This window comes from Vidua chalybeata, chromosome 1 (genome assembly GCF_026979565.1).
Source record: "Vidua chalybeata isolate OUT-0048 chromosome 1, bVidCha1 merged haplotype, whole genome shotgun sequence".
Classification (NCBI taxonomy): Eukaryota; Metazoa; Chordata; class Aves; order Passeriformes; family Viduidae; genus Vidua; species Vidua chalybeata.
The window spans coordinates 114,203,222-114,230,070 of NC_071530.1; the positions used below are offsets into that span (position 1 = coordinate 114,203,222).

Below are 26,849 nucleotides of genomic sequence, written 5' to 3' on the forward strand. Positions count from 1 at the left end.
CCCTGGGAGTCTGTGTTTCGCCGCGGAGAGTGGCGCCGGCTCCGCCCGGGACAGCTGCTCCCGACCTCAGCTGCTCCCCCGCCCCGAGCTGGGAACTGCCGGCGGAGCCAGCAAGTGCTGCCGAAACACTCGGGTGAGCTCTGAGGAGCGACCGCGCTCTGTGAACAGCCGGGGCTGCGAAGAAAGGGGCGGGGAGCGGTGAAAGGCGTCGTGAGTTCGCCTGGTAAATTTTACGCCTAAAATACAATTTCTCCAGGTGGCGGAATAAAACGGTGTCTCCTCACCTTCCCCCGAACGCCTCTGAGGCAGCGTGAGTCACGGCACAACCCGAGAACTGCAGCTCGCAACAGCGTTTCACAAAGTTAGGGGAGCGTCGGCAGCGCTTCCTACGGGACGGCCGGGACAGCGGCCGCCGCCCCGCGCGGGACTCGCCATGCCGGGCGCTCAGCGCGGCTCCGCGGTGCGGGCTCGTCCCGCTGCGCGCGTCGGGGGGCACGGCGGGGAATCGCCGCCCGTAGCTGCCCCCAGTCACCGCGCTGGGGCGGCAGCAGCGGCGGCTCCCCCCAGCCCTAGAATACCCGCTCGCAGGGAGAAGCCCGGGAGGACCCCCGCCTTCCTGGCCGCCCCGTCCGCACCCAGCCGCGTTCCGCCACTCCACCCCCCCGCCGGCGGGGCAGACGCAACCCAAAATGTTCGGAGGAGACCGGAGATCAGAAGCGGAGCCGGCGGCAGCGCCGCGAACCCCTGCTTCTGCAGCCCCGGCCCCGGGGCGAGCCGGCCACACCCCACCTCTCCCCGCCGACCCGCTCGCTCTCCGCCGCCGTGCACACCTCCCCGGGCCGGGCAGAAGAGACACCGCCTGCCCCCGCCGCTGCAGGGCCGTGCTCCGCACCCTCGGGGCAGCGCCTCGCCCTCCCCCTCCCGGCCGCCGAGCGCCCCCTTCCCCGCCCCTGCGCCAGTGCCGGTGCCGGTGCCGGGCGGGGGGCGGTGGCAGCGAGGGAAGAGGGATGAGGTCATCCTCTTTCCCGGCGTCAGTCAGCTGGGTGGTGGCGGCGGCGGGTGCGGGCGGAGGCGGGCGGGGAGGCGAGTGCGGGATGCGCTGCTCCGGGCAGCGCAGCCCTGCCTGCTCCCGGCTCGAGCAGAGCGCGGCGGCGGCGGCCCCGGCACTGCCGGCCCCCGCGGAGGCGGCGGCGGGGCGGGCGGGCTGAGCGCGGCTCCCCACAGACAGGCGGCGCTGCGGACGCGGCCGCCGCGGAGGAGCCGCCCGCGGGCGCGCAGCCCGGCGCGGAGCGGGGACAGGGGACGCCGTGAGCGGCGGGTCCGCGGCGGCGCAGGGCGGGAGGCAGGAGTCAGGAGGCGGAGGAGGAGGAGCAGGAGGAGGCGCGGGATAAAGGAGCCCTCGCTGCTCCCGCTCGCTCTCCAGCGGGGCTGAGGGAGGCATCATGGCCGCGAAGTCGGACGGGCGGCGGAAGATGAAGAAGGGAGGCGAGGTGGCGTTCACGCCGCTGCAGAACTCCGAGCACTCGGGCTCCGTGCAGGCGCTGGCCCCGGGGCTGCCCGCGGGCGCCGGGCCGGGCGGCGGCAGCGACGACGATGAGGCGCCCGGGGGCGGGTGCTGCAGCGGCGGCGGGGACGGCTCGGGCGGCGGCTCCCGGTGCTGCTGCTGCAGCGGCGGCAGAGGAGGAGACGGCGGAGGGGGCGGTGGCGGGGGCTCCCGGGGCTCGGGCGGGGGCTCGTCCTCCTTGTGCCTGCGGCTGGGCAGGGAGCAGCGGCGCTACTCGCTGTGGGACTGCCTCTGGATCCTGGCCGCCCTAGCCGTGTACTTCGCGGACGTGGGCACCGACATCTGGCTGGCGGTCGACTACTACCTGCGGGGCCAGCGCTGGTGGTTCGGGCTCACCCTATTCTTCGTGCTGCTGGGCTCCCTCTCCGTGCAGGTCTTCAGCTTTCGCTGGTTCGCGCACGACTTCAGCACCGAGGACAGCGCCGCCGCCGCCGCCGCCGCCGGGCACTGCCCCGCCGCCGAGAGCAAGCTGCTGGTGAGCAGCGGCTCCGCGGCCGCGGACATCGACGCCGCTCGCCCCAGCACGCCGCAGAGACAGGCGTCCACCGCCAGCAAGGGCAACGCCACCAACAGCAGCAGCAACAGCAGCAGCAACGCCGCCGGCAGCGGCGCCGCCGGTCCCCGCGCCGGCGGCGGCCGGTCCGCGTCCTGCGCCTTCTGCATCTGGCTCCTGCAGTCCCTCGTCCACATCCTGCAGCTGGGGCAGGTCTGGAGGTGAGGAGCAGGGCGAGGGCGGTGCGGGGGCCGGGGCTTGAGCCCCTGGCCACGGGGGAGCACGCCCGGCCGCGGGCGGGACTGCGCCCGGCGAGCGGCCGCCTGCCCCACCTCGGGGTCCCTCGTCGGGACAGCGCGCCCCGGCCCGCCGGGCCGTCGGGGTGACCGGGCTCCCGCAGGGCTGACCGAGCGCGGGATGCCGAGGGGAGCCCCGCCGGGTCCCGCAGCGTCCTGTGCTGCACAAGTGACCGCCCCGGGAGGCGCCCGGCTGCCTCCAGCCCGCGCAGCGCCAGGTGCCCAGAACCGCCTGGGAAACCTACGCCGGAGGCTCGGTAAAATAAGGGAAGCGGTGGGGAAAAGTGGGCATACCCCCGTAATGCACATCTCCTGGTCTCCTCACATGCGGCCAGCACACCGTTGCCGCCAGCAGGGAACTTCACTGTCAGTGAAGTTACTTTCCTGTAACGCCCTGATGCCGTGTTTTGAGATTTATGTGTACAAATGCTGCGAACAGTCATCTCCTTGCTATGCATATCCATTTTCTATATACGTGATGTATTAAAGGAACATCTTCTAAATCAAACTTTTGAGTAGCAGTTCTCAAAACCATCTACAAGTTACATACTGTGCATTATGGAAAGGATGTGCTGAAGTGGGTTGGGAAAGGCACTTGCTGAAAAGGGAGATGACATCATAGTTTTCAGAAGTAAAGTTTTCCTTCAGTTTTAGCAAATTTCTGGGAAAGATTCATATGGAGGCTGAATGCCCTGCAAATACATTTAGTGCTGCCTGAGAAGTGCAGAGTTCAGAAGGCATAGTGTATAAAGAGGTAAAACTTTCACATAAAACTTTGGAAGATAGATGTTGTGTTGGAGAAGGTCATGCAGTAGGGTAAGTGCACTAAAGCAACAGTGGAAAATACCTTCTGTGTTTCTTGTCTGATGGATGGAAAGAAATTATGTCATCCTTCTGTTTTGGAAACACTTGGGACTTTTCACAACTACTTCATTAGGGAGTTTAATTTATCATTACTGTAAACGTCTAATGCTGGTACTTTTAATAACTGTCTCATCCTTTTGGATGAGAGTCCACCTTAGAGTCCTCTGGTGCTGTGAGAGTCTTTTGCTCTGTCAGCACAGTATCCAGTACAGCTCAGTTCTGCTTGTGGCCCTTAAGCACCAAGGAGCCCAAGTGCTGCTAGATAATTGACCAAAGATCTTGGAATGCCACAACTAAGTACCTTTCACTTTCCAGAGTATTTGGTTCATTGTAACAAATTTAATTTTCTAAACTTGTGAAGCTAACTAAAGGTTACAGGTGTGCTCATATTAACATAGACATGACTAGAAAGGGAAGAAGAATTTTGAACAAAAAGTGATGCTTTGTTTCAAATCTTGAATGTTTGTATGCTTCTTTATCTTCTACCTTCTACCTTGTTTAGCACAAGTTAAGTTTAGGACTTTCTGAATGTGATGGGTTTTGTGTAATGTTTAGTCCTTACCCTGCAGAGATAGAGAAATAAGTACAGTGGCTTAAAATGTACTTAGAAATTCATGTTGATATTCATACATATAGAAGTCAAACAGTGTGGATCATGCTGAGTGATAGAGAAGAGAGTTTTACAAGGTCTGGTGTCACGACTCTGTGTTGGAGAACACAAAGAGCAGGGAGGGCTGTGGGTGGAGCAGGGTGGGATCCAATACTGTACAGCACTTCTGTCAGATGAGGCATCTGGGATTTAGAGCTCTCCGGCTGCTTGCTTTTTGATGCAGCACAATGTCTTTTAACATGAGATTTCCTCCTTGCAAAAGCACCTAGTCCTCTATATTTAAAGTTAGATGAGTCTCTTTTGATCATATGTAGCTTTTCTTCATGTTTTATGTGCAGCAGTGTAAGACTACCAGAATATTAAACTGATGAGGCATGTTAGGACATTATTTATGGTTTAGCCTGTTACACTTTTAAATTTTTTTTTTAGTGAAACAGAGCCATCAAATTGTCTATCTGTCAGTAACTTTGTAGTATTTATTTGCAGTTTTCCACAAACTTAGAAATTATATGGTCAGCAGTATGGAATGTTTCATATCAGCACTTCATAATTGATTAAAGTGGCTCCATTTTAATTCCCTAAATATATTCCTGATTAGGGAGAGCCTTAGGAGACAGCTACAGCTAATAATCAGTCCCAAAGAGAAGAGGTCACATCAAACCCTGAGAAACTCTGTACATAAGCATGGTGTCAGAACTAACATGATCTGTAGAAATTTTCTAGAAACAGTATCTCTAATCGGACACTTAATAGTCCAGAACTTTTACTCCACTGTGTAACATTGGCACTGCCTTGAGAAAATAGCTCAAGGTATTTAGGCTGAAAGATGATCTAAAGTGTTTTCCAGTTGCCTGTGTTTGGAGACTTAACTCCTTCTTTGACACAGCTGAACAGACCGTGCTAAGCTGCCTGTATGAGCACCACAAGTGCACATGTGCTGGGGTCACCATCCCAACAGGTGACAAAACCTGTCACCCTTTGTTCAGTGCCTCTCATTATGTTTCTTCTTAGCTTTCAGATTCTTCCTTCTTTTTTTTTCTTTTGCCCCTGTTTAAAGCTGTCCTGTAACTACATTTAAATTTTCTGTTACTTGTTGCACTGAATCTCCCACAAGTAAAAATGACAGTAATGTGTCTGTCCTTTATCACGAAATGAGGAGAAAGTTTGCTTGGGTCTGATTCTCAAGCTACTGAAATTGGTGACCATTTTGTTTTCATGTTTGTTGTTTTTTGTCTCCTCTTAAAATTAATTGAATCCTGAGGTCTTCAATTTTCCTTTATTTGTCCCATTGCCAAAGGTTTTGGGGGCAATGGTGTCAACTGCTTGTTTAAGGAAGCCATCCTGAGGAAAGAGAGGTACAACTGACAGTCTCAGTGCTCTTAATATCCTTGAATTAAATAAAAAGTTTGTTAAAATGTGGTTTTAGTGATTAATTCTGTAAAAATGACTTTTAACAATTTCAAAGCTTTTCCTCTGAGATTAATTTTTTGTTTACAAACATACTGAAAGCCAGATCATTGAAAATTATTATGTATTAATTTTAACTAAAATGTGCTAATGGGAAGTGAATGAGGTCTTTAATGTGATATGGAACAATTTTAGAAGTAGGCAATCTAAAATTACTAAAACAGTTTTTATTCCTTGAGTGTGAAAAAGGGGAGCTGCAGGAGCAGCTAAGCTGCCAATTAATTCTGAATAAAATTGTATTTTTTTTCTTTTGAAATTGGTGTAACTTTACCCCCTAAAAAACTTTGGAACATCAAATGGCTCCTTTTTGAAGATTTTTTTTTCCCTCTGTGGTTTGGCTATTCATGGACTTCCTGATAGCAGTGTCCACCTTTTAAAATTCCAGTGAAATCTCTGAGGATCTGCTTGCCACAGTAGAGTGCAGGAACTAGGCATTTGTTGGCAGCTAATTTCATGGTAAAATACAATCACTGATGACATTCTGCCTTGAGAAAGATACAGATATGTTTCCTTATCCATGCTTCCGGTGTATTCTGCTTTTTGCCAATATTTGGCCATGGAAACCACACTATGGAGCCCTCTTCTCCCAGGCAGGTGCTGTGAGAGACCTCTCTTATTAGTAGTAGACTCTGGGGGGTATGCAATACACAGGCTGGATTGCACAAGGAAGATGCAATACACAGGGTGTTTCTATCCCGTTGAAAGGAAAAAAAGAAAGTGGATGCTTTTAGAGTCTGTAAGGACCTCTGTAGAGGTATATAAACCAGTAGGATATAGATAACTATTGCCCTTTGAACCTGGCCTGAGAGTGTGTAACCACTGCCCTTGAGCATCCCTTTGATTCACTAAACTTCACAGGCTTTGCCATGACTTTCAGATTTTGCTCTGGATAGCAGGACTTGGTGACCAGATGTAAGAGATCAGAACGTTCATCTGGCATCTGTGGAGCTGGGTCATTTCCTTAAAAAAAATTCTGGCTGAGGTTCCTTTGGTCTGGCAGGATTCAGATAGCCATGCTTCTGAAGCTGGGTAAAGGGATCCTGTGAGTTAGCCCTGGGAAGAGTGTGGGGTGGGAAGCTGAGTGAACAGCAGGAGGAGACTGGAGGACTTACTGATGCCCATCTTGTGGTGTCTGGATAGCAAGAAGTAGCTCCCTGAGACATCTCCTGTGCCTTGCAGCAGGGTGGTTTGAGCAGGCTGCCTTGGTGCTCAGAGTGCTTGGGAGTTCCCACAGTGTCTGTCATTTTGTATGAAAGGTTGCAGTCAAAGTGCCTGAAAGGGAACTGTCAAGTTTCTGTAGCTAACAAGGCCAGAGGAAGGGTGATTCATTGGAAAGAAAAGGACTTGAAATTACCCTTTAAAATTATTTCTGGATAGCTGAAGCAATACTGAGCTAATTAAGTATATCCCTCACAAAAGAGTAAGGGGGTTTGACTGAGACTTACTTGCTCTATGGGAAAACACCTAGAGAAGGAGGAGGACATCAAGTTACTTACTTATCCTTCCTGGTGGCATTGTCCAGGACAGGTGTCTGTTCCTAAGTGGATCCCACTCCCTGATAAATTATGCTATGGATTGGCTATATCTGTTTATGTCTAGTACAAAGAAGCCATTATTTTCCTCATCCTTCCTGGTTCTTATTCAGAAAAAAACAAAGGAGTTGGAGCAAGGTTGTAAAGGTGATGTTGGATTCTGAGACCAGGGTCAGCTGAAATTTCTCTGGTGCCCTGTGGAAACATTCTTCACAGGTCTGGATCATTTGCTAAAGAAATGTCATTGCTTATGCTCATAAGCTTCACTTCTGCAATAACTTGACACTCTTAGAAGTAAAAAAAAAAAGAAAAAAGAAAAGGAAAAGGGGGTATCTGCCCTACATGTGAGAAATCCTGATGACTTCTTCAGGTGCTCACCATTGAGCATGACTGACACGCTAAACTGGAAGGGCGAGCAAGGTAGTTCAAATTAAGAAAAACATCATCAGTCTTAGCTCAACTCCAAACTTAAACAGGTTCATTTCTTTTCACACTTTTGATCTACATTGTAGTTTTTGACACTTTTGTTCAGTAGCAATGTAGGAGTTTGGTGTAGTTATGTGGTCAATAATTCCAGCTGCCACTGGACTTCACACTAAGATGTGATAATATCTCAATCTGACACCAGTTTTTCTCACTGTTTTGAAATCTGTCAGATAATTTGTCACATGGAGTCCAAATTTATGAATCATAACCATTTCCTAGACAAGATTATTGCATATCCTCCCCATCTGTCTCTTAGTGTAGCGGAATGCTGCCACTCAGCAATGCCGTATTTCTTTTATTGAGGTACTGCAGTGCTTGAGTTAAAATCCTACTGACTAACTATTTTGCTTGCTGTGTCTTTAGGTCTCAGGAAAGGTTATGGGCTGTCAGAAACAGGAAATAAAGTTGTGGGTTTTTTCCCTCTCAGCAGGATTAGAAGGGGCAGCCCAGCCTGTAAATGGCATGACCACATTTAAACCCTTGGTAATATATTCATCAGAATAAATATTCAAAATTTTATACTGCTTTCATTCCCTGTTTTTTTTTTTTTTCATTATTTTTTCTTCTCTCTTCTGAAGACAGTGGTATGCAGATGAAGTCTGTGCCTTTCATATTTTTTTTGAAACACAGGAGTGAAGCTTTACTATGTTCTTAAAAATCCCTTACAAGTCTGCATACAAATCAGATTTGGTATTCAGTTTATTCTAATAACCTTAGCTATGTGTAAAAGATGCTGATGTACTTTAGAAGAAAGATACTGTACTTTAATAATTAACAAGCGTTCTCTCTGTAGAGAATATTTATCAGTTACATAAGTTTTCAGATTTTCAAAGGACTGCTTAAGAACTGATTTCTGATCACACAACCGGCTTAGTAGGAAAACTAATATTTTATACACAGAATGCTTTCTAGAAACTTATATATGGGAAGAATTTATATTTACCTTTTTCCAAGAGTGGAAAATTGGTAAGATTACAGGGGTTTGTGTTTCAGAGGTTTTCATGTCACCATATATAGCTATTATTTTAGAGTCCTCTGGTGCTGTGAACAAATGACTGTATGTACATACCATGAATTCAAAGAAATGCATCACATCATAATTTGTTTCTAAATGTTATAACCTTGCAGAAGGTTCTTTGCAACCAGATGAGGGGTTTTTTTTTTGGTTTTGTTTTTTATTTTCTGTTACTTACATCAGAGAAAGTGTTTATTTCTGAAAGGTCAGTTTGTATGTCCACATCTCTTGAGGGAAAGCAAGAACGTGTAATGCTACAGCATAATCTGTAGCCTCAGTTATCCTCCTTCATTCTTCAGGTTATTTACATCACAGTTTAACTTGTTCAGAAGAGTATTCTCCTTGTCAGCTGGCTTAGTCATTAATATTTGTCCATAAGAACTGACTTGGCCACAAAGATACAAAAGCTCTAATAAAACTAAAATTAAATAAATTCCTCTGTCACTTGGTGTTACCTTGTTCTTCTGTCTCTCTGTTCCAATGAGCTTTTAATGTAGCTTTTTTAGTGTAGCTTTTAATGTATAGGAGATAAATCACAACAGTGACTTACATTTTCAGTAAACAGGTTGTTTGGGAGGAATTTGTCAGGCATAGACAAAATCAATAGCTCTTTTACTTGCACTTCAAGAAGAAATTTTTGTTTGCTAAAGTATATTTACAAAGTGGTGCCTTTTTTGTCAATTTTAGCACAGTTGTCAGTTGTATGCATTGTGTCAAGTGGATATAGGTGTGGAAGGGGCAAACAGGCTATAAAAATCTGCTTTGATTTACCTGATTTTTAAAATAAAAGGAGGCTACATGAGGGAGCATGTAGAAAAGGAAGAAGATTCTGAAAAGGCATGGGAATATCAATTAATACTCCTAACTATGTACCTAACTCCAGTTTGTTTCCTTTCAGCCACTGACAGAAGAGGAATTATTTGAATAATTTCCTAAGTGACTGCTTGAGAAACTGTAGAAGCAGGCAGGCAAACAGAAGTGTTGTATGTCTGGGAAAATTCACACAAAAAATGTTAGATACACAGAAAAAATGCTAGATAAACTCTTACTGCAGTGAGTAGTCATCTGAACAATGATAAATAAAAATGTGAGAGATCAGTATGGCATAAGCTGACAGGAAAGAGAGTACTCTAAAGCATTTTTTCATAAATTTTAGAATTAAAAAATAATAGGTCTTGGGTATATATTTTTTCCAAGAGATTTTACCTGAATTTTCTGACAACCATAACATGAATTATCATCTCCCCGTGGACTCTGGTTGCTGAAGTGGTTTCTTATCACTCTCCTTCTCATTCTGTTTCCCTGCCTGAATGGCTGAAATGGGTTATAATGTACTTTTTCCCCCAAGATAAAATAATTGCTATATTATGTTATTATTTTCATTACCTTTCCTTTGACAGCAAGCCTGTGTTGCTCAGTATGTTCATGGTAAAAGGCTTGTGTTGCGAGCCATATAAATCTTTTTGATTGGCAGGGATAATCAGTGGGGGTGGTTAATGTTATCAGTCACAAATGATTTGATGTCACGAGTTGGAGCACATGGAGTGAGACTGTTTTGTGGGGTGTTTTCAAAGGAATTTTAGCAGGCAATGATATGACAGGGAGAGTATCTACTTTTTGTTCTTCTAAAGTTGGAAGGTGTGACTTAGATGAGACTAATGTACCAAGGATGGTGCCAGAGAAAGATGCAGATGTTTTATGGTGAATAAAAATTGAATTAACCTACAGTTGGACGGACAGTTTTCCTTATCTCTATCAGCAGTTATATATCAGATTGGTTTCTGCCCTAAAAAATGAAGGTTAGCATTGCCACAGTTTTCAACATTACTTGCTTTAATGGGATGTTTTCATGTAAACATCTGATCTATTCCAGGATCCTGCCAACTTCTTTGAGTGGTGCTTTCCCATGGATATTACATAGGATCTGTGGATTGCTTCCTGCAGGACCAAGGAAAGTGCCTTTAAATATCAAGCACCAGACATCAGTTATCTGTAGAGAGATCTACACATGCACAGAAAGCAATGAAAGCCACTATGCTGATATTTTCACATTTTAATAGTGGCTTGTGTGGAATGATAAGCTTTGTCATTATAAATGTGTGTGGGCTTTTATCTAAAGGAAGGGTATGGATGCAGTTGTTTCTTTTCTTATTATTCTTCAACCCTAACCTTTATAGTCTCACTTTATATGGAAATATTTCTCTGAGACAGATCTATAATAGGAATTTGCTCTGAAAGCAGAATTTAGATGTTCTTCAGGCATATAGACCTGAAAAGATGACCTAGAAAATTTGGCCTAACAGCCTTGTGAGGAAAGCTTTTTTACTGTGAGGGTGACAGACCAGTGGAGCAAGCTGCCCAAAAAGTTTGTGGCGTCTCCTTCTCTGTAGATATTCAAAACATGCCTGAATGTGATCCTGTGCAACTTGCTTTGTGAACTTGATTTAGCAGAGGACTTGGACTGGATGGTCTCCAGAGGTTCCTTCCCACCCCAAACATTGTTATTCTGTAATTCTTAATGAAGTTACTTGAGGAACTTAAACATAATGGACCATAATGTTCAACTTAAAAGCTGCCTAAAGGCTTGCATTCCTGCCTTTTAGCTGTGTCTAGAACCTCCCCAGCACACACAGCCTGAGTTCCTCCTCATTTGAGCTCATTGCAAACCAGATGCTAGGCTGCAGTGGCACCAAAATCCCTTAGTGGATCCAGTTGGCAAGGATTGTTTAAATCTGCTTTATGAGCAATGACAAGCTTATATCCCCAGCAAATATTGCAGACTCAGCCTTGTTTTATAGTACTGGAGAAATGTCCCTTGTGATTAGAATATTTGCTCAGGTTTTAGGAGATTTGAGTCCAGTGCCCTTTCCAGCTGTGAGGGGTCAGTTCTTGTCTCCCTGATTGGTTTCTGCACTGATGCTTAGGCAAGGCTGGATGGGGACATTTACTGCCTTTCCTGCTGGAGTTGTGACATAACACTGACAGAGAAATGTTATGTTTGTGAGGCCACAGAGGAAGACCTAATAGGGCCTCGTAATGAGATCAAAAAACAGATTTCCCTTTCTTCTTTACAATTTAAATTTTTTCTACCTTTTTCCACCCTTTAACCTTCTCTCTTTCTCTTACCCTAAAGGACACTACCAGTATTTCTGTTTACAAACATTCATGCTTCATGTATAGTATAACCACAAAGAGCACCAAAATACAGATCTCCATGAAAATGCCTGCTTAAGCTTGTAGGAGTAGCTCCAGATGAACTGAATTAGCTGAAGGATTGGTTTATTCATTTTTTTTCATCAGTGTTTCTTTGTCATATGTAATCAAACTTAGAAAAAGAGATAGAAGAAAGCTGTTTTTGATGTATGCACCCAGTAGTTGTTCCACACTTTTTCTCTGCCATTTCTTGCAAAAGTGAATGAAATAACAATTTTAAAACTGCGATTTAAAAATTGTTTGAGTTCCTGGTTCTTGCTCTGAGTTGATTTCCTGATACCATTTCTGTAGTTGATTTTTATCAATGTAAGAATAAATTTTGTGGCTGAAGTAAAACCTGATCTTCATGTCCCAGCTTCTTATTTCCCAACTCACCTCAAGCTCCACAGCAAATGGAGCCCAGCTTTTCAGTATGCATAATTTTGGTTGTCTTTTGGTTGCCTTTAGTCTATGTTTCAGAAATTAAGAACTGCAGCTCCCTTTTACTTAAATTGGAGTGGAGCTTTTTATATTATATTTTCTTAAAAGAGAAGGATATTTAAAGGCTCAATTTAGATATTCGAAAGCTGAGCATACTTCTGAAGATGTTATTATTTAGTTATCTAGTACATATTTGCAGTCGAGTCTATGGATATTATGAAGACTTATCTTTGTAATATACTTTGAGATACTCAGATGGAAAATTATCTAGGTAGAAACAATTTGAAATCAATTATCATTTCAAGGTGTCTGTCAAAACAGGTTTTAAGTTAAATATGTTGAAAACATGAACGTCTTTCTATAATGGACAGTATTGAGCTATTAAAGTCAGACTTTAATATTTTAAAGATTTCTTTCCACAAGGCTTTATGCTTATTACACCCAGAATATGCTATATAGCGTAAAAAAAGTTCTGTCCTCTCCATTTCCTTCACCTACTACTTTTGCTGCTTTTGGTTAGTTTATCACCTCATCTTTTGAGCTGTTTTCCTTATTTGTTAGTTTGCTTTTTAAGCTGGATTCAATATGCTGTGGTAAACTGTCCTAAGGGTTAGGAATTATTCTAAATTAAGTGGAGGAGCTAGAATCAACTTCAATCTGAAGCTTCCAAGCACCAGACATTTCAGCTTCAGAAACAATGACATGTGTAGGTGATAGCAGACAAATAGGCTGAGGATAGAACATTACCAGTAGTATTGGTGGAAACTGGACTAAATGCAGAATTATTGAAAAAAAACCATAAGTGTAAACAGAGCTCATAGAATATTAAATGGATATGTTAAGTAAAGATTGGGTACTTGTAGGAGATTAACCCAAGTGAAACAAAATACAGTGCAGAGGATAATTAATGTGGCAGTGAGAACTCAATAATAACGGCTTTGAACTTTTACAATAGTGTGTTAATGCATGTGTCAAAAGGAGGGATTGCATTTACAGTCAACAACCATTTGTTAGCAATTTTTACCACACAGGCAAATTAAGAACTCATGATAACATTGTATGAAAATTACCTTTCTGAACTAAGGGCTATGTTTAGTCCTTAAGTATGTTATTAATTTTTTTTTTCTGTACCTAAAAAATAAAATTTTGGACATGTACATTTTTCTATAACCTGTCTTCATTTTTTTGGTGTCACTTCTGTAGAAGAGCTACTCGATTAATAATCCAATTGTGTTAGAGAATTAATTAGTTATTGGGAGTGTTCTCCTCATAGTTGGATTAAATCAAGAGAGCTTCTGAGAAAACTAGCATAGAGTGCAAAATAAGTCACCCATCAGTTCCTGAGTTTGTCTCATAAGAGGCTTACTCAGCTCCTGATGGTTGGTTTGGAGAAGAAGAACATAAAATCCAAGGAGCTGTAAAGGATCTAGTTGAAATGGACTCGCTCCCTTCTCAGTTTGTACCTGTTACTCGTGTGCTGTCAGGTAGACTGAGAATTTTGGCTTGTTTTGTGAGTTTATGGATACTTTACACTCATCAGTGAAAAAGTATAACTCCTATAGAGAGAGAATGCTGGTCTCCTGACCAAACTGTGAATTGGGCCATTGAAGGTTCTTCAAGTGGGACTTGCCTGAGACAGCCCAGAGCAAGTCTTTAATTTTTGTGTGTCCTCTCGTCTTCCAGTAGCACTTATTAAGAGCTTCCAGCTTCACCCATGCTGAAAAGGTGGCAAGCTGGAAGAAGGTTCTCCTGTTCCTACAAAAACTTCCTAGAAAAGCTGGAGGATGATATTATGTGCAGGTCTGGGGATACTTCTGAAATAGAAGTAATGAGGAGTTGCTACTACTTCTGGTGGTTTAAGCGCATGTTTAAGATAGAGGAGTATTTTTGAGCAGGTGCCTTTCCTAATTCATCCCAAAATCAATTTCAGACCTAGACTCAGTCCTTTTTCTTGAATCTAGCTCTCTTTATACTGCCCATATCTTTACTATAAACTGTGCACTCACAAGGGAGTCAACCCATTCTCTGCTAAGAACCAGAATTTTTCTACAGGTCTATCTTTTATTAGGACAGGTGTGTGGAACACCATACTGCATCAGAATTCATGTTAACAGGTTGTTATCATTAATTCTCATGTTTTTACAAATGGGAGATTTATAAAACAAAAACAAAAAAAAAAAGAAATTATATTTTCATGTCTTTCTATTTGTTAAGTATCAGGTACTCTGACTTGCTTTCTTGAAGTGCAGAAAATATTGGATGGAAAGAATATTTTGCAAAATGTTGACTGTCAACATAATTAAGTATATTTCAGTAATGACATTAAAAATTTTCCTAATTCATTATATAGGTGGGAAATGGAGGTGCATTACATGAAAAAACCTATAAAATTTCAAGTTTTTAATGTAATGCTGTGTCTTAAAGGATTTTAAATATCCACAAAATGATTCATTGAGCTTTGAAACAATTGGCATTTACATAATCAGCGTGTATTAACACAGGATATTTTCAATACCTCAGCAAAACCTATTAAAAACTCCTAGTTTTTCATTTTATGTCAGCACCTAAGGAGAAAATATGGCCAATAGCTTTATTTGACAGCTAGCACTAATATAGGAGTCAAACTTAAAAGGACACTCTATATACCCATCATCATCAGAAAAACCTTACAAGTATTCTTTTGAAGTTCACTTATGAATTCAGTTTGACTGTGTTAATGGCTTGTACTGATTTCTTCAGTTTGAGCTTTATGAGTGCAAATACTTATGGAAGGTGTATTTTAAGCCTGAGTGCCAGAATATTATCAAAACCTTAATTACATATTCAGTAGTAATATTAACAATTCATATGGGTCCTACTTAATATCATTACTCATCCAATCAAGGATCAGAAGCAATGACATATGATTTAAATAGAAAATTGTTTTGGATATTTCTAATTAGTAGGAACAAAGGATTGGTTATCAAAGGAATTAACTTTGGCACCTTGAAAACAAAGAATAACCTTGAAATAAGAATAAACTCAACCTTCAAATGTGTTCACAGAAAATGTAATAAAGGTTTTAATGCATGCTTACTGTATATAAACTATTTACAAATAAATAAATGACAGAAATATCATAGAAATATGTCTTCTAATGGCATTTCATAAATAATTCTTTGGAGAATTCTTCATGAATAGCAACCTTAATAGATGTGGAGAAGACAGCAGGATTTATGCTCATTTCAAGCAATTGTTTTGGGTATAAATATTGCCACTGTGACTCAAGAATGCATCTTATTTTGATACTACATCTTCGAGCAATGAAATTCTAATTTGGCCATAATGGAGAATGTCTCACACTGGATTTATCTTACTATATGGGAGCGTGTCACTGCTTCATCTGTGCTTTCCTCATCCTCAAAAACCTGTAAAGTCTTTTAAGGGGACAAGGCTTTGAAAAGTCTGCCTGCAAACTTGAAGGACCAGTGGGAGAATCGGGTCCTTCTCTCTGTCCTGCTGTCACTCCATGCTCTGTTAAGCATCCTTCATCTGCACTACAAGCCAAAGCTCTTTGATTCTGTGATCTACCACTCGTGATGCCAGAGGAAGGTTGCTCTGTGGCTCCCTCGAAGCTGTATTTCTATGAGCAGTACTGGATTCTAAAAGCAAGGAAGCCAAAGCCATGGGAATAGTTTAGGAATTATATTAATTGCCATCGCTGAATGTGTATATTCCTGGGATTTTTTGCAAGCAATTTCCTTACACAGGCTGTCCCACTTTCTTTTTTTTTTTTTTTTAACATGATCATTTTCACCTATAGACTTCACAATGAGAAGAAATCCATGATGAAATAAGGTAGAATTTTAGAACTGTCAGATCTTCTTTAATTTCCTTTTTCTCTTGGCAAGTATTTTTATCATATTCAAGCATTAAGCTCTTAGAGAGAAATAATGTTCACTTCAAAAGCCACTTCCTCCACAATAAATAATTCAGAATCATAGATTGTTCATGAGGAATTATCAACACACTAGTAGTAATTTAATATACCAAGCAATCGCTCCCACTTTAGCCTACATATGATTTAAATAGAATATGACAGTTTAGGGTCTCCATTTGCCCCATGGCATGTTGGAATCAAACTTGGCAAGTGGTTGCAATGTTCTCATATCTTCTGAAGAAGTGAATGAAAGTTGCATAATTCAGAGAGGATTTCTTAATTACATGCTAAATCAGAGTTTGCTTGCTTGTGTTCTGAATCCAAATTGTAGCCCAGGACCAGCTTTAAAGCATGTGAATATTTTCTCTGAACCTTGTTAACTAGCATTTCACAAACTTGTTTTTTTTTTAACTTGTTATAATTTTGTGGCAGTGTTTCAGTATATTCATTACCTTTGATTTATCCCATGGGTGAAAGGCTGAACCTACCCTTCCTGAACTGTCTGACACATGGGATCCATCAGCTGAAGACAACGTGCTTTCTGGGAAGTTTTACCTCTTTTGCTTTTTCAGAGTCGGTTTTATTTTTTTTCCCCTTCCATTCCCACTAGTAGCCCAACACCACTGAGTGTTAGCTACTGGTTGAGCAAGATTTGTTTTTCTCACAGTCATAAATAACTGGTGAAAAAGAGACAAATTCCTTCTCACTCTAATGCTTTTGCCTGTTGATAGGAAAATGTAAAACCGGTAGTATATCAATGGCATACATATCACGTATTACTACAACTATCATATCTGAACTCAGATTGGGACTTCTTTTTTCATACATTGCTTTTTCTGGAGTGGCTCAAATGTATTCACACTGGTTTGTCACAAATTTGGCATAAATTTTCTTCTGTTTTGGCTGAATGACAGTAAGCACTCCTATGAAGGTTTAGGGCTATAATCGTTTAAACCATAGCCATTTATCTTCTTTCCTTGGAAAAGATGGAAGAAAGGGATGCCTACAACCAAGAAATGTTAAGTACAATGCTTAATTTTATGCATTTGCCCTTTGTGTTCTCTACAGTCTGTATCTTCTAGAAAGCCCTTTTTTAGGTAGCCTTCTATCTATGACAGATATATAATGAAATCATAGCGAGAGACCTGTAATTGTCTTGGTGATGAGAGGCAGTCCAGGACCGTATTTCTCCAGGACAATAGCAGATTGATATTGAGACTGAGGAGTAACATGTTTTCCCGCGTTCTTGTGAAAAAAATAATTGCCCTTCAAACTTCTACAGTGTTCTCCAATTCATCTGGCTGATAAGGTAAAAAGATAGCCAGGATTTCTCTCAGAACATGTTTGCCTACAAGGAAGGCTATAGCTGAGTAATTTTTTCTCCGAACTTCCACTATAGGCTGAATAGATTTAGGAATGATTCCATCTTCATAAAAATCCCTGCTTCCTGGAGGAAGGGTAATGCCACAGGTTTTGGCTCATTGCTGTGAATATGAATGTAATGCAGGTCTTGTTATTTAACTTCTGGTTAACCTGGCCTTTCATCAGAACTCCACCAGAGATTTTCATTTTAGAAACAGTTTGCTGATCATATGGCATGCATAGAAGGAGCAAGGAACATCAGGTCAGTGACATGTAGAAGTAAGGAACATTAGGTCAGTGGTGGATGTATTTCTACTTTGATTTAAAGTGTCTTTAAGATGTTCAGAAATGTCCTTTATGTTCCAGTGGGATAAGAGATTGGATGCATGATGGAGCACTGGTGATCAGCATATAACTCAGGAGGCTGCAAGGGATGTGTTTTGAATCATCAGCTGCTATTGTGCAGTTGGATGAAAGAGACATCTAAAGATGTATTCTTGTCTGACTTAGAAGCTAGTCTCAGGTTGGTACTTCTGGAAGAAGGACTTCAAACATATATATATTTGTATAAAATACGTGCAAAAGGAGGAAAATGGGGAAAATCAGGATAGAACAGTGGATCTAGAATTGTTAACAGGAATTTGGTTAGCAAAGAAAACTCTAAGTTTTCTTAACCTTAAAAAAGTGTCAATGGCACACTGCTCTTAGAATGGTGCTTGATCCGTTCAGTGGCTGAATGTTGTCCATAAGGAAAAAGGTGAAACATGGATACAGACCCATCAAAAACCTGTGCGAGAAAAGAGAAGCAGTGGAAACACCTGCGCAGGACTTGAACCATGTGAATTCATGACTGGAAATAGGGACTTGTATGTTGTGTGCTAGCAAGAAAAGAGAACTGAAATTAGTGACATGCTGGTATTCTACTGAGTATTAATAATATGATAATTTGAAAGAGTGGGATGTATGTTTTTAAAAAGTAATTTTTAGAAGGTCTGCAAAGGTGGTTTACCTGGCCTAAGCATAGGGCTGCTGGAGTAGTGTTGTGAAAAGGGAAGGGATTCCAGAAATCTGTGAAAATGTTATCCATTGTGAGGGATTTAAACTGCTTGAATGAATACTGTAGAGCACAACATACTAGAAATCATCATAGATGTTTTCATGTGGAGGCTAACAGTCTTCAGCAAGTAGCTAATGTACTAGGATGGGTCACAGTGTTCTGTTTTTGATGGGGATCTTTTAGAACTTTTAGAATTTCTCAGTAAGGAATGAGGACACTATGGAAGACTGATAACACAGAATAACCTTCAACAGCATGATGATAGATAACTTCATTTTAAGTTTCTTTAAGAAATAAAGTTGCTACATGGTTTGTTCTATTTTGTTTTGTTTTCCCAAAAGAGCAAAATTTCATAACAGAGGCAATTGGCTAGTAAGAGACATTTGCTCCTGCAAATATATAAAGAAATTATAAATTTCTTTCGAATTGGTAGTACTAACACTGCAGGGAATCTCAATATAAAAAAAAAGAGAAAAAATTGTAGGGTGTAGCTCTTAAACAAAGTGTGTGTTTGCAACGCCATTAGGTATCTGCAAATAATGGCTTGGCACCTTGCCTCCTTTCCTTCCCAGTTGTTCAAGCAGCACTAAGGCTCAGAGGTCAAGAGGTCTGGAGATAAAAGTGAGACTTTCCAAAACCAAGCTGATCTGGCCTTTACAGGAAAAAAATTAGCAAAACACTCTTCAGCTATGTAATAGGGACAGAAAAAGAAAGAAAGACAGCTGCTATTTTATGAGAAGGGATATTAAAGATAATCTAGATAAACTTGGTGATTTCCCTAATTTTTCAATAAAGACAATTCTATTATCATAGTGGTAAAGGGAAGACAGATAATGTATATGATGATAGTAAAACAGAAATAACCACGACTGCAATGTAAGCAACAGTAAATGAGGTTTTTTTAGAAAAATCAAAGGGAATTAATAATTCCAGTTCCAGAATACTGAAAGAGCTAGTGAATTGCATCTGTGTTTTAAATCTGTTAATACAAATGTGGCACCATAAGACTGGAAAACAGCTACATATTTAGGAAGCTGAGAAATAAAATTATTCATCAATTATCCATCTATGAGTAAGTGATGCTATAAGTGTCCTTTCCTTTAAAAACTTTTATAAAGACATACAGTTAAAGGACAAGGGAGGAAGAAATACAGTGTAACAGGGTTTTCTAAAGATTGGCACTGCCAGACTGAGCAGGGAACTTTCCCAGTACTTTTACTGAATTTTATAGGGAAATGAAGTGTGCTGGATGTTTTCTGTCTGACAAAATTTTGTAATGCACCCTGGCAGTTTTCAGTAGAGCTGGACAAGAAGAGGAATAGCAACAGACTGTAGATTATGGAATGAACTAATTCACCGGTAGGTGTGTTTAATTGCAACCAATGGAGCTGAATTATGAGGGGCACTGTGTGGCCACAGCCACGGCTTCACTGAGTGACCCAAAGCTCATGGCAAACTGAGAGCTTACATGCCTGCTGTTAGTGTCTTCCTCATCAGCCTCTCATCCAGGAGACATATGTTTAAATCACTGCATTACCATTCTGCCAGAATTTCCAAATGATAGCTCTTTTTGTTTTCAAAATTCTGAATTTTATATCAGATAGAAGTTTGCATTTCACAGCCTAGTCTGAGCATATTGGGATTTTGTTTATTCTCCAGGCATGATCTGAACAGATATAAAAAAATTGCTGGTAGAAATACAGTCAAAACTAATTGAGTCTTTCTGCAGTTTAATTTTGCTCCACAGAGATGTATTGTCACATGCTATGAAATCAGGGAGTTTAAAAACTTCAGAGTCAATGATTTAAGCTTCCTTTAAACATCTTCTCAAATAGGATTCCAGCTTGTATATTTGTGGCATACCCTGAGACCACAGTTAAACTGGAGCTTTCCGTATGTTGTGGCACACAAGAAAATCTTGCTTAAGCTTTGCTATGACAATATATCTACAGGATCAAGTTTTTTTCAAAAGGTACAATATTCAGTTTAGATACCTAGTCATGGTGAGAGTTTACTGGCTGCTCATCACCTGGGAGCATTCAGGTGTTTAGTTCTGTGTCTGCAAAGTGATGGAAGAAACTGCTGTCATTGAAGATTGAGTAATTTTATGTCATTTAGATCCATGTAGGGATAAACTACTCCAAACAAAAGCTAGCCTGGGTGTTTTACTTGACCGTGTGCCTCGTACTTTGAAAAACTGCCTGCTGGGGATTTCAGGGTACTTTCATCTGTTCCCGTGCTTGTGAGTTTTGTGTGTGTGTAGAATTTTGTAGTATCCTTAAATTAAAATGTGGAAATAACATCATATTACTGTGGAAATGTCTTTATTTTAATTTTAATAATTTGAAACATTCTTACCTGCTACTGCAGAATAAGCATGACAGCCAGAGAATGAGACTAAATGAGAAAAATAATGGTATTGCATCACTGGGCCAGAATATATATTCCTTGTCTACAATTGTAATGACACAGGTAATGTCAAATCGTGTTGAAGCACTTTCTTTAGAATGTGTTCAGTAGTGTTTGTTGACTGCTTCACACTAGAGCTTTTCTAACCTCACATGTGGATGTGTCTCCTTTCCCCTGTGTTACGTAAATCTAGGTGCGAGGTGATTCAGAAACTGAATAAATCTGAAAAATATGCTTATGTCTGAGCCCAGAATGCCCTCCCTCTTGTGCAGAGTGCCACAGCCCTAGGTAATTAGGTTGTACTTTACTGAGTGTCAAACCAGTTTAAAGTACAAAAGGCGAGTGGGCACATTACTCTGCATGCTGGCAGGCTGCAGGCAGAGGCACCCCCGCTTTAGGCTCCACAGGAAGTCCCCACAGGCACAATAATGTGTGTGACTCCTTTAACCAGCCCACTGACTTCAGTTCAGAAATTCGCAAAGCACATACTGTCTTAGTCAACCTAGGGGGAAAAAAATAAAATATAGAACTAGCCCAATAAGTTGTATAGTAAGGTTGCTAATGATAGTTGCAAAAGGGATTATTCAATCACTGAGAGCAGTAGAACAGTGGAACTTTTTTTATCCAAAGAGTTAGGATTTCTGTTTGGTGAGTAATGCTTCAGCAGCACTCACAGTGAGGAGATGTGTACAAAGCTCTGGTCCTGCAAGCACCATGCCACCTGTGCTAAGCAGACATATAAACAGATGAAGAATCTGGCCTGTGCTCACTAAACTCAGACTAATTCAGTCACGTGAGTGAGGCAGAGAAATAGATGACTAAATAAATCAAGTATTAAGTGTGTGCAATGTGAAAAAAACGTTGGGTCTTATATTACTTCTTTTTCTGTTTTTGTTTGTTTGTTTGTTTGTTTGTTTTTTTCTTTTTAGAAAGGCAACTATCAGTCATTCAGATACATCAAAATATTGTTGGACCAAAAGACCTGCTCATGAGAAGACATGAGGCACCTTGGGTGGCAGATTAGTTTGCCCTGCTAAACCATCCAGACTTGTATAGTCTGCTGATACTCTGTATTTATATACTTCTTGATCTTAAAACTAACTTTAAAACTTTTAGAAGTCAACAAAACTTATTCCAGTTCTGCTTTATACTAGTGAAATTTTTGCTGAAAAACAGGACACATTTCAATAGTGAGATTAGCTAGACTGTGAAATATTACCCCTCAGGGAAGTCGTAGGAGACCAGTTGCACGGATCATTTAAATGCAATTAGAAAAACCAGCAGAGGATGGAGCCAAGCAATTCCCCCTCCCCGCCCTCCTTTGCTTCCTCCCCAAATAAATTTGAAAAATGTCTTTTGGGAAAATATAATGGAGTCAGGTTGAATTTAGCAAGTAGTTTTGGCTGAGAAGGGACAAATTTGAAGATCTTTTATTCTCATAATTTTGTGAAAATGCCTGCACATTAAGGAGGAAAGTTTCATGCTAAAAATGCAACTTGTCATTTTGAAATTTAGTGCTTTCATTTATGACTTGGGTCATGCTTGTTCCAGGTTGATGCAAGAGTACATAATTATATTTTTCTTTTCCTGCTTCTTTCCTTCCCTAACATGAGATTTTAATTGTTTGGGGTGTTTTTGTTTTTGTTTTTGTTTTTGTTTTTCTAGAATGAAAAGTCAGTTTCAGGCTGATAGAAGGACAGACTTTGTCTTTTCCTGGGAGACCTCTTTTGTTTAGAGCCTGTGATTTACAGGTTGAGTTGTCTGTCTCAGCTTAAGTAATGCCTTTAGTAGCTTTCAAGTTTGATTTCTCTGAAAATCTGGTGATGTGTATCAACAACTTCAGTTTCAGTATGAGGTACATTTTTGCATTCCCTCTCAGAGTTACGGTTTAAATTTCTCAAATTTGGTGCGTAAAGCTAAAGCAGTTCTAAAGAGAAGTAAAACGGTGATAGACCAAGAGAGTATTTAGTGGCTCTTAAGTCTTAGATTGCTTTTCTGAACAGGGAAGAGTTTTACCCACTGAGGTCTGGAAGGTTTTCTCCCATGCATCTTCCATTGTGTAGGTGTCAAATTTTCTGACAGATGGGGAAAAATTGAAACCAGTGAGGCTTCATAAAAATAAGAATTTTTGGGGCTACTGGGACTAACACTGCAATATTTAGCAATCTATTGTGAAGCAGCAGATGTATAATTTGATATACATAACTATTTCTTTCTTAAATGGTGATTAAAAAGAAGTGCTTAGAAATGAAAGTTGTCCACAAAAGCTTGATTTTGTCTCATTACTTCAGATAGGCGATGGTTTCCCCCCTCTGTTGCTGTCTGTTGTTAATTAGGGATGTAGAGATGGATGTGTAGAATTAGGTTGCACATAATCTCATCTGAATATTTAATCATAAATGATTAAGATGAAGATTTATAGCACAGATTTTGACATGCTGGCTGATAAAGCAAGGTTAATAGAGCTATATTCTCTCCAGTTGTGGATTGTCTAGGAAAGCAGGCAAGACAATAGTGTCTACAGACATTAGCGGGCAACAAGATCTCCAAGAATGTTCTTTCCCTTCTTTATTTTTAGGAAAAAAAATGTGATTGTCTGATGTAATACTAAAAAGTTCCATGGAAGAAAATTTAAACAGAAAAAAAGCAAAATTGAAAGACAAATTATTTCCTAATGAAACATATGGCTGTGGATTCTAATAAAAGTATTATAGCAGATCTGTTTTGTTTGAAAATTCTAGATGTTATTTGATGGAAAAATCTGCTCATGTGATGACTAAGGTCACATATTTTCCTATCCTGTCTAGTTGTACTTTTTTGGATTGAAGATTACTGAGTTGCATGTTCTGCCTGCTCTATGGAGTATAAGACCATTGATGTCTCCAGGACAATACCATGAGTTGGGGATGGTTGCATGCATTTGCTATACAAACAACTGAAAAATTATTAGGAAGTGCAGTATCAACACAATTTTTAGTACATTTTACATACAATATATTCTCTTGTAATCTCCCTAAAAAGAAAGAATAATTGATTAATTATAACACTGCTCTAGAGGACCTGTGCTATCATTAGATAATACTTGATTTGCTGGAGGAAGAACTGAGATAAGTAAAAATATGCCACCAATTAAAAAAAAAAAAAAAAGGCAGGTATCATGGAAATTGAGCATCTACACACAAAATTCAATCTGAAATTCAGTTCAGATGCTATCTCTCTAGGAATATTCTCTCTGGGAACATTTTGGGCATCTTATTCTAAACTATACCTTTATGACTAAAAAAAGGAAAAAAAGGACATGTAGAAATATCTCAGCATTAACAAAGCTGGTCAGCTTGTTCTGGGTCACCATAGCCCTGCCAGGGATCTAGAAATTAAGAAGTGTTCCACACATCTGTTGTGAGGATGCAGTGAGACAGAGAGTCAGCAGGTTGCCAGTGGATATTTCTGGGATCAAAACCTCTGAAATCATGAGCTCAGGTGTTGTTTCAGGTTCTGTGGTACTTTGTGCAGGTGCAGCACCTGCCACTGATCACCTCATGGTTGTGTCAGAGTGAGGCTTAGGACAGGGTACCCACAAGTACCAGCCTTGGCCAAAGTGTATTGCCACTCACATCAATGAGAATTTTTACCAGAGCCTTTAAAATGAGAGTTAGGAGATTGATATTTTTGAAAATCTGTGGTATGGGAATTCACAAAGACTGAATTTATCCTAGGAAACCTAATCTTGCATTCAGCTTGGAGGAGGGAGTCTCCCCCAGAGGGGAGTTGATGGCAGAAGACTGGTTATAGCTGCTTGGTGCTTTGAATTATCGCCCTGGAAGAGCCCATCTCCTCTGCTGCCCGTAGGAGGAACCTAGGGAGCATGGGAAAAAGTCAGGCACTGTAAATATCTCCCCAAGTGGCTTTCCTTGCTGTCTTCCTTACTTGTGTATTTCTAGCCCTGGGCTGTTGCTGTCCCTTTCTTGCATTTCCTCTTGCCTACCCCTATCATTCTTGTACCCTGTTACCAGAATAAAGGTGGGAGTGTTACTTTTCCTGTTCACAAACGCCTTCTGTGTAACATTGATCCAACTCTGGTGGTCATATCCTGTGACACTGATAATGCAACTTGTGTGGAGGATAGAAAGATAGTTGTTCTGTGCCATAGGTAGCTGTCCTTTTTCATTTTGTAGGGCGTGGAGAAGATTTTTTTACCAGACTTCAAAACTTACAGCAGTAAATGAGCTGTTTAAGCCCTTTTGTAAAAGCCATTGTTCTCTCTCTCTGTAAAGTCAAAAGAATTGACACATCTCATTAGTCCGTTAAGCAGTACAAAGATAAATGCTTTATATATAAGAATGAATATAGATGATGATACCAATTATGTGGTAGGATTCATAAATGTAAACTATAATGTCTATAAAGAGCTTTTGCTTATAAATTTTCATTATATTTTGGTTTAGTTTATTTTTTTATTTTCATAGATAATTTATTTTACTATGTAAATGAATACTTATATTAAGTGGTCAAAGATGAAAACTATCTACAATAAAACATACATATTATCTGTTCTTTGTTAAGTAAAAACATGTTTAACTCCCATTTTGTTTCCTTCTTAAACAGTTGGATATTTTGATCTAATAAGCATTTTAATGACTTTGTAAACAAGGCATGAGATGTCTGAAGTATCATAGGCAAGTTGTGAATTGTGATCACTGTTCCTTACTGGCTACAAATTAATTATGAAGGTAAGCCATGCTAAAATGTTTGAGGTTTCTTTCTCTATTTTGTTCAGCTGGCTGGTTATTTACTCATGCAAAATGAAGTTTGATACACAAACAAAATCTTGGTATTTTTTTTTCAAGTATATATAGATGTTTATAAGGCAGAAAATCTGTTGTCAGCTCCCAGTTAATTTGAAATTCAGCCATTCTCAGCAAATTCTGCTCCTTTATGTATTTGTATCATTTACCTCCCAAGTCTTGTCTTAGAATATGTTTCTATGGGTAATTACACTAAGTAGCCCCATTTGAAAGCCTGCTGAGCAGGGGTGGACCTTTAACCTATAAACTTTGTCAGGCAGAGACCATAACTAAAGTGCTTTTAAAATTTCTATCTCGGAAATGATGGGTAATATGCCTGGAATCATAAAATAATAGCAGAAGGTAATGAGGGGATTTCCCAGAAATTAACACAATCTAGTAGGTTATCTGAGCTCCTGATGATAGAGATGCCTGCTTTTTTCATTCAGGACATTGTTTTGCATGGGGAATTGTGTGATGTCAGGTGAAGGGATGGCATATCCTAATAATTGGCTGCTTTACCCAGTGTATCAGCAGGACTAATAAAAGATATTTCCTACTCCTACAAGGCTTTGTGCCTTTTATCATCAAGCCATCATGCCTTCAGCAGCACTACCAAAAGACAGTCTGAGAGAGATTTGTGTTGTGTGCTTGAGAGTTAGTTAACACCACTGAACTGACAGCACTGACAGAAGCCATGGGTGAAGTTACTGAAGGCAGGCAGAGGTGAATGGTCAGGGTGTTAAGATAGTTAAGATATGGTCCCTGTAGCAGTCCTTCCTAAGCAGTTCCTGAAGGGCATGTGTAATAAATTCAGATGAGAGAGATGATGCTTTGTATGCAGAATGCTACATCCATAAGGGAAAAGTTCGCAAAGCTGCAGACAAGTGACAGCATGATTTGGTAAAAAATAGATAAATAAATTGTTCATCTGTATTGCCAATGTTAAAAGAGCAGATGTGAAAGATTTTCCTGAAAGAACTTTCTATTCATATGCTGAAGTCAGGAAGAGCATAATTAGAAGTTAACTAAAAATAAGAGCCAGTTTTCTTATTGACAGCTGTCAGCAAGCATCTGTAGAGCAAAAAATATTTGACCCCAACATGTACTTCTAAAACTGTTAGCTTCTAAATTTACTCAGATGGGTCATGGTGTTGTTGGTTCTTTTGCTGCTAAGAAGTGACACTAACGATTACATTTCCATTTTGAAGCAATTTTTGTTGTGGTACTTAGAAACTTAAAGTCTTTACTGATACTATTGGCAGGAAAATTACTTTTTCAAAGCCATTCTACTAAATGGAGTAAAATTTCCTAATAGCTTTTGATTAAAATAGTCTTTTTAAAAATTTATCAATTCT

At 40.8% G+C, this 26,849-nt stretch overlaps 1 protein-coding gene across 1 annotated transcript in view; it reads left to right on the plus strand.

Annotated features, from left to right (window-relative positions):
* Nucleotides 1-1,442: 1,442 nt before the first annotated feature.
* Nucleotides 1,443-26,849, plus strand: part of XKR4 (XK related 4) — a 210,778-nt gene continuing 185,371 nt past the window's right edge. Inside the window, exon 1 of the mRNA XM_053955953.1 lies at nt 1,443-2,278. Coding sequence (XP_053811928.1) covers nt 1,443-2,278 — 836 coding nt within the window. The remainder of the gene's footprint in view (nt 2,279-26,849) is intronic.